At 45.9% G+C, this 8976-nt stretch overlaps 1 protein-coding gene across 1 annotated transcript in view; it reads right to left on the reverse strand.

The window, feature by feature from the left end:
- Positions 1–290: 290 nt before the first annotated feature.
- The window catches only part of sucla2 (succinate-CoA ligase ADP-forming subunit beta), a gene marked incomplete at its 5' end in the record, with an annotated part of 19023 nt that continues 10337 nt past the window's right edge, over positions 291–8976 (reverse strand). The window contains 6 exons of the mRNA XM_083921804.1: positions 291–371; positions 1274–1362; positions 2776–2896; positions 2987–3129; positions 3637–3798; positions 6263–6401. Coding sequence (XP_083777930.1) covers positions 297–371; positions 1274–1362; positions 2776–2896; positions 2987–3129; positions 3637–3798; positions 6263–6401 — 729 coding nt within the window. The 3' untranslated portion in view covers positions 291–296. The remainder of the gene's footprint in view (positions 372–1273; positions 1363–2775; positions 2897–2986; positions 3130–3636; positions 3799–6262; positions 6402–8976) is intronic.

The following is an 8976-nucleotide window of genomic DNA, read 5'->3' on the forward strand; positions in this document are numbered from 1 at the left end:
GTGAAGGAGCGTTTCCCAACAAGTGCTGAAGCAAGCAGACGGGTGAAGCTCCAACGCGTTTGAAGGAGATGAAAGAGGAGGTTTGTGCGTAACGACTCAAAGTTAGAAGCGCAGGGGGAGCAGAGGTCAGACCAGGTCGTGCCATCATGCCACAGAGTCAGAGAGAGGAAACTAGACGTCTCTCAGGTGGGAGAGACGTTTAGTTTGCGGTGGAGTGGAGTGGAGTGGTGGGTGGCTGTGACAGAGGAAGCGTACGGGGGTGAGGAGGTCAAAGGTCGGGGGGGGGGGGGTTGTCGTTAGATGGGCAGCTGGAAGGTGATGTCCACCTGAGCTTCCTTCGCCAGCGAGACGATTTCAGAAAGCTTTACAACCTGTGAGCAGAGGAAGAGAGGAAGTGTTAGAGAGCAGTGAAGGTCCTCGTGTTCAAGGGTCAACCTGACGTCTGGTGCCCAAACTAGGGAGCGACAGATCAGCTTTAGCCGATGACCGATACGGACTGACGATTTCTCGAGCTGATACGACTTTTGTTCCCTCAATTTACATCATAACAACGACACAATGATGAAAATAGATGTTACGAGTCTCAATTTAACATTTACTGAACTTAAAAAAGGCGTCTGCAGCCACACGGAGCTGCCTGAGGACGCCTGTCTGTGAATAATGCCCGGGAAAAAAACTATCGGCGAACGCAGCAGCCCGCATCGGCCGATACGGATCCAGATGTATCAGTCATCCTGTAAGTGAAAACATGGCTGTATCAATACTTTTGCTTTCAACAGTGCAGCCTCCGTCCCTCAGACCAGTTTTAGTGGGAAATGGAAAAAGCAAAAGAGCAGTTTGGAAGTAGTTAGCATCGAGGCTAACAGCCAGGGAAAGGCTAACGATGTAAACGAGCTGCTAAAGTTATCAATATAAAAAGGGTGGTCCGCCACACGCCGTTGTTGATATGGTAACTGAAGTCTGGAGGAGGGGTCTATTTCTCTGAGAGGTCGTGATTTGTTGTTTGCGACGCCCCTCATCCACGTTAAATGAATCAGAGTTTATTGTTTAGCTTTAAAGCTAGCTTCTCATGATAAACAGTAACGTTAGCGGTGGAGCTAAGCAGCTAACATCGTCAGTCCTGCCCGTCTAATGATAAGAGACATTCATTTAACAGGAGGACACAATAACGTGTCTGAAACCTGTGTGTGTGTGTGTGTGTGTGTGTGTGTGTGTGTGTGTGTGTGTGTGTGTGTGTGTGTGTGTGTGTGTGTGTGTGTGTGTGTGTGTGTACCATTTTGGCGGCCTCGTCCAGGTCGTCACAGGCCAGGATTTTCAGCGGACTGGCTGCAATCAGAGCTTTGGCGTCGTCCACTCTCGTCCCTTAAAGAATAAAACAAGACACAAAGTTAAGATTTGAGAAGAGATGATGGAGTTGAAGAAGGAGAAGAAGGAGGATAAGGAGAAGGAGGAGGAGAAGAAGAAAGAGGAGAAGAAGAAAGAGGAGAAGAAGCAGCAGCTGTTGACGTCACTTCACTTCTGCTTGTGTTTGTTGTTAATACTTTTCCTTCCCTGTGTTTCACACTGTGATAAAAACAGCAGCAGACACCAGCGGCGTGTCGCTGAGTGCATCTGTTCAGGCCCACGAGTGTCAGAGCGCCGCTGCGACTGACGACGTGTTTTTAAACGTGTGAAGAAGAGTCTGAACCTCGCTGCAACAACATTCTGAAAACTCGCAAAGTCTTTGGAAAGTGGTACGGAAGGAAAGTGGTACGGACAGAAACTCTCTGATCAGAGTATGAATGTACATGTGCATTAAATACAGAATAATAACAATAATAATAATAATAAAGAACTGGGTTCATGTTTCCAGCCGTCACACTTTGAACTTGGAGGCATCGAACAGACACTAGTCCTCCCTCTGAGCCGCCAGCAGCTGCCTGTGTGTGTGTGTGTGTATGTGTGTGTGTGTGTGTGTGTCTGTCTGTCTGTGTGTGTGCGTGTGTGTTGAGTACACATTTTCAGGACATTTAGAGTGACATGTGGCCTTAATCTGGTGGAAGTTATGGTAGAACAATCTATTATAACAATAGAAAGGTGTACAAGAAGGAGTGTGTCTCTTAACACAACTTCCCGTCTTATACTGAGGTTCGTGTGCTGACGTTTACACGCCCTGTCAGGTCTTTCCAATACACACTCAGTACATTTACAATCAGTGGGGTCTACTTTGTGTCCAGACGTCCTCACGCCCAAATACAGTTCTGTTGTTCTCTAAACAGAATGTGCTCATCAGGCCGATGTCCCCAGAACACAGTGACCTCGCCCTGTTATTCACCTTCTCCATCATGTTTTCTTCCACACATCCGTCCTGTGAGGCGAGCTACACACAAAAGGGTTGTGTTCATCTGTGACGACGAGTCCAGAGAACGGCTCCATAATTAAAGTCAGACTTCAGTTTTTCCACATTTATGATCTGAGGAGCCGACGCTCTGGATCTGAGGTCACAGGAGAGGACTGAAGACGGTCTTTGGTCGGCTTTTATAGCAGTTTGCGTTGACGTCGGCTGGCTTATCGTTGTTTGAACGCCACAAAGAAGTCACAAGATTTCTGTGTGTGACTTTTGTATTCATCTGTTTTTGTTGGTGATAAGTGAACGAGTCGTGACGTGACTTGAAAATGAGACTTTCTCCACTGAAGAAAGGACTTTAAAGGATGAGATTACTGAGAGTGTGTGTGTCCGTGTGTGTGTGTGTGTGTGTGTGCGTGCGTGCGTGCGTGCGTGCGTGTGTGTTGTACCTTGTAACCGCACTACGATGGGGATCTTGAGGTCCAGGTCTCTAACAGCCATGATGATGCCCTGGGCGATGACGTCACACCTCATGATGCCTCCGAAGATGTTGACCAGGATGGCCTGAACCTAATTAGCATTAGCATTAGCATTAGCTCAGGCGAAGCTTTGCTACGATAAATAAACGTGTGTGTGTGTGTGTTACAGGTGTGTTCGTACCTTCCTGTCAGAGGTGATGAGCTTGAAGGCCTCCGTCACCTGATGAGCCGTGGCTCCGCCCCCAACATCCAGGAAGTTGGCGGGCGTGCCGCCGTGGAGCTTGATGATGTCCATGGTGGCCATGGCCAGACCGGCTCCGTTTACTAGAACCGACACCGGCCACACGTTATTTCAAAGTAAAACACAAAACTGACTAAGCTAACATGATATTCCACCATTATTCTGAAAATACCACAATATTCAGAATCTGATACAGGTCACGTACGCAACATTTTCACATTAGTACAAGTGGGATATGCAGATATGATATTATTCAAACAATACTGTGGATATTATTCAGGTATTATTCAGCTATTACTGAAGATATTATTCAGATATTATTCAGGTATTTTTCGAGTATTTTTCAGGTATTATTCAGATATTTTCCAGGTATTTTTCAGGTATTTTTCGGGTATTTTTCAGATATTATTCAGGTATTTTTCAGGTATTATTGCAGATATTATTCATTTATTAGGACCTTCAGAAAATGCGTGTCCATTGGACTTTTTACTGCAGTTTGTGACGGTTTACAACACACGCTCTCTCCTGTTGTTGGACGTCTGATTCTGAAAACCCTGAAAGGCGTGTGTGGCGTCGGCCCGTGCACTGACCCAGACAGCCGATGGTTCCGTCCAGGCCGATGTAGTTGAGGTCGGCCTTAGCCGCCTGCCGGTCCCGGGGGTCCTCCTGGGTCCAGTCCTGCATGTCGAACACCATCTTCTGGCGGTACTCTGCGTTGGAGTCGAAGCTGATCTTGGCGTCCATGCACATCACTGGGGACAAATTTAATATATATAAATATAAGATATCAGAATTTCCTCATGGCTGACGCTGACGTATTTGAAAACAGGCAGATTTAGAATAAATGAGAAGGAACCAGAACATTTCTGATTCATTCTGTCGATTAACTGATTGTTTTCGCTCCAGCTGCATTTTAAAAATCTTCTATTTCTAAACTTTCAACGCTCAAAAAGACGCAAAAACAAGTTTACCAGTGTAAATGACATTACCACATATCAATGTTTCAGATTTGGGAATCAAACCATGGAACAAACTTTTAAAGCTTAAGACCTCCAAATAATCAAAGACTGAAATTTAAAGTAAAATTTGTTTTATTTAAATTGATTTTATTGCTTATTGCTGATATTCTGGGTTTGTTTGTGCACTGTAGGGGATAAAAAGCCTCTTCCTTTTTTAGTTGTTGTGTGAATTACATTAAAGTGGATCAGTGTAAACATGGACGATCACGTTTTTGTTGGCTGCATGTTCACACAAATTATTATACCTTGTTCCTTAAAATGTAGAACCAAAACAAAAGCATCCATTCATATCATTTTTAAGTATAAAATTACGTGATGTCACTGCAGCACATGACTGAAGGGTCATCAAATCAAACCAACTTTATTTATACGGCACTTTTCAGGAGCACAAAGTGCCTCAAAACAGAACAAAACAAAGAAACACCATGAAAACGCAAACCTGCCACCCCCACAGAGACACACACACACACACACACACGCACACGCGCGCACACACACCAGCATCATTAACGTTCCTTTAACACAAAGCTCAGCGGTCGCCTCTTCATGAATGTTTAAAGAACTCTGATTCATCACTGAGTGTTCACACACTCATTAACCTCGAATCACTGAGACTGAAGAGACACACACACACACACACACACACACACACACACACACACACACACACACACACACACACACACACACACACACACACACACACACACACACACACACACACACACACACACACACACACACACACACACACACACACACACACACACACACACACACACACACACACACACACACACACACACACACACACACACACACACACACACACACACACTTAGATGTTAAATAGCTGCTTAATGAGCTCTTGTGCAGGTGAGTGTGTGGGCGGTACACGGCTTTAGTTAACGGTGTCACATTCTGCCTCGACATTGGTTTTACAACACTGTCATTACAGTGAACACACACACACGTATACACACGCACACACACGTAGGATATACAGTATATCATGTTACTACACACGTTTCTGTGCTTACGTCACAACGTCTTGCTGTTTTTCTGTTAAAGAGCTGCTGCGACGCAGATAAACACATTTAATATTCTATAAATGATTCACAATAAAACTCAGTTATGTCACTATTTAAAGCTGAATATGAAACGTTGGGTTCATCAGCAGTAACTGAACACGACGGCTGAACCGAGTAAAATAAAATAGATATCTAAGAGTTCAAACAGGAGAGAAACTAAACTTCAGACCAAAGTCCTGAGAGCTGAACACAAATGGACGGTTTGGTCGACAGTTGACTTCCACGTTGGAGCAAAACACACACGGCCTACAACCTCATTTTCATTCCAAACACATAATTTAGTCTTTCGTTTTGAAGACATGTGCCCTCACATTGGAAATATAGTGAAACAGATCATCATCAACATCAAGACAGTGTGTTTTGTGTAACAACTATTAACGGAGAAATCAAGGAGATTTGCTAACAGCCGGACGTGGCTAACAGTGATTAGCTCGGGGCAGTACGGTGAAGGCATTCAAAGGTCTTTTTTAACCACTAATGCTGCTGAAAATAATAGCAAACCTCTGCAGCAGCATGAGAAGAGTCCCCACACACAAAACAAAGCACCAACAGCGTAGTTAGTGAAGCCAGAGTTTATTAAAGAGTGTTTTAAAGACTTACCTACTGGCCCCTGTACCAGCTCCTCTCATAGTAAAGTCCATTACAGTGGAAGGAGCCCATTGGTGCTTTGTTGTGTGTGTAGGGACTCTTCTCATGCTGCTGCAGAGGTTTGCTGTTATTTTCAGCAGCATTAGTGGTTAAAAAAGACCTTTGAATGCCTTCACCGTACTGACCCGAGCTAATCACTGTTAGCCACGTCCGGCTGTTAGCATCTCTCCTGGATTTCCCCGTTAATAGTTGTTACACGGAAAAACTGTCTTATTTGATGGATGTAAGTGCTGAAAAAGACCGTGGGGTGATTTTGCGTCAGAATTACACTAAAAGTGGACGTCGGCTTTTCATTTTGTTAAGTTTAAATCCAAAAGAATTGATTGTGCACAATTGCGAAAAAAGCTGTAGGTCATATCGCCCTCCCCAAGTGTGTGTGTGTGTGTGTGTGTGTGTGTGTGTGTGTGTGTGTGTGTGTGTGTGTGTGTGTGTGTGTGTGTGTGTGTGCGTGCGTGTACCGATGCCAGAGGAGTCCTCCACCATGGGGTTGATCTCGACCATGGAGGCGTCGTACTTGATGAACAGGTTGTACAGTTTGATCATGTTCTCCGCCGCCTCGTTCACCAGCGGTGCTGGGAAGCCCATCTTCTTAGCGACCTGCGGCAACACAACACAGTTTTATTATTATGATTATTAATATAAATATTATTGTTACTGTCACATTATTATCATGTTCACACTTTCTGAGGATGACGCAGGCTAGCTTAGCTTAGCTTAGCTATAAGAGTGGGAACAGCTGCTCTTCTACAGCTCTCTGCTCAACGTGTTTGTTTGGTGAACACAAACGGGAGAGTAAACGCCATCAAACCAATAATTACACACGACAGCAGATGGTGGGTGGGTGGGTGTGTGTGTGTGTGTGTGTGTCAGTCAGCATGACACACTATCAGTGCTTTCGATTGAAGCTTTGCGGATTTACTAACGAACACTTTGTTTTCCTGTAAAGTGTTTGGGAGGAGAGAGAAAACCACTTTAATTCATCAGTGAAAATCTTCTCAAGCAGCGGAGTGACACAAAACGCATCCCTTAAAGTGAGGAGGCAGCAAATCTGACGGATCGCTCTCTGAGGGCGCCCTCCCACTGTGCCTCCGTCCCGTGCCCCGTGCTTTAGGGTCCTTGTCCCCCCCTCCAGGCCCGTTTGTACTCACACTACCTGGGCCTCGGCGAATGCTTCTTGCTGCCTATACGTCATCACGCCGTAACACGTCACACGCATTGATGACGTCATGGCGATGTGTGGCTTTGTTTCCAGATCTTTCCGTAGACCTCGGAGTTTTTGTGCGTCTTGTCGACTGTTTTTGAATCTTTTCATCGACCAAATCTGCAGTAAACACTCCACCTCCGCATCACACCAACGTGAACCTTTCGCCGCCATTGTTTGAAATGTCCGCGCATGGTCCCTCCTTCTTTTTTCTACGTCCCAACAGGCGCACAGGAAATGACCTCAGAACCGCCGTAGGCCTTGTGCTCGTACACGTGCACGTGCTGCTCGTACTCGTACACGTCGCAAACGTGCTTTACAAAAGCCCACCTCTCCCAAACGGGCCGTGGACGGCAAGCTGGCCACAGTTATGCGCTGAGCAGTTGCACTCACACTGGTCAAACGCACTAGACTTTAGCCAAAAAACTGGTTTTGGCCCGGTGCAGAAGGACAGTGTGGGTGCGCCCTGAAGTGCCGGCGTCACGCCCACAAAGAACAGAAGAGAGCAGAGCAGAGCAGAGCAGGTCACAACTGCAGCTCGAGTCAAATCTAACTGAGGTTTCTTTGTGTTTAGGAAAGTGAGATTAGTCATTTCTGATTCATAAATACTGCAATCAAGAAAAGTGCGTTCAAATGTCTCTTAAAAAGCTGCAGGCTCAGGTTTAAAGTTCCTCTTGAGTAAAGTAATCCCTGATAAACTGTCCCAAACTCGACCCAGTCTGCTCGCATCCATGAGGCTTTGATTCAGCATGAATGCTTCTGCAGGGTCGACACAGTCACTGTTTGTTAGATTTCATAAACATGGATGTTTTTAACAGTATTTACGAAGTCGAGTCGAATTTACGAGTCGAATTGTGAGCTTTGAAGTTTGTCTTTAATGGAAGTGTTTCATGATCAGGCTCATCTGATGAATGACCACACCAGTGTCATTAGAATAATATCACTGTGGTATTTTTACCCACAACCGTTTCCATTATTTTCTAAATCATTTGTCAACATGGAGAAAAAACGTGCATCTCTGGAAACAGGTGAATGTCGTGCAGGGAATGAGTCCTGACCCCAAGTGAAGGAGTTCAGGCGCGGTACAGTTGCACTCACACTGGTCAAACAAACCAGACTTTGGCTGTGAAGCGTGCTTGGGCCCGGCACCAACGGACAGATTGAGTGCAACCTTAGGGCGCACTCACACTGTCCTTCCGCACCGCGACCCGGACTTTAGGGTCCTTGTCCCCCCCTCCAGGCCCGTTTGTACTCACACTACCTGGGCCTCGGAGAATGCTTCTTGCTGCCTATACGTCATCACGCCGTAACACGTCACACGCATTGATGACGTCATGGCGATGCGTGGCTTTGTTTCCAGATCTTTCCGTAGACCTCGGAGTTTTTGTGCGTCTTGTCGACTGTTTTTGAATCTTTTCATCGACCAAATCTGCAGTAAACACTCCACCTCCGCATCACACCAACGTGAACCTTTCACCGCCATTGTTGTTGTTGCTAAATATCCGTGCATGGTCCGTCCTTCTATTTTCTATGTCCGAACAGGCACACATACTGCTACCGCCGTAGGGCTCGTGCTCGTACATGTGCAAACGGCTCTGCTAAAGCCCTGTGGACGGCCCGCTGTCCGCAGTTATGCGCGGAACGGGTGCACTCAAACTGCTTAAACGCACTAGGCTTTAACTGAAAAACCGGTTTTGGCCCGGGACAGAAGGACAGATTGAGTGCACCCTCAAAGTTGTTACTCCATAAGAATTGATATACGTTGTTTCTAGCGGCCTCTGTGGCGGTCAGACGTAACTGCAGGCGACCCTGTTCTTTCAGAGCCTCCATCTTGTCACGTTCATGGTCACTGTGTGTGTTGACAGTTTTTTTTTTTTGTGCTCTTTTTTAAACTTTATTGACACATGTTCACGTCTCTACCTCCGGGAGTGAATGCAGCATAACCCTCAGTGACGAGCTCCGACGGCTGTC

This window comes from Echiichthys vipera (genome assembly GCF_963691815.1).
Source record: "Echiichthys vipera genome assembly, chromosome: 10".
NCBI classification, from domain to species: domain Eukaryota; kingdom Metazoa; phylum Chordata; class Actinopteri; order Perciformes; family Trachinidae; genus Echiichthys; species Echiichthys vipera.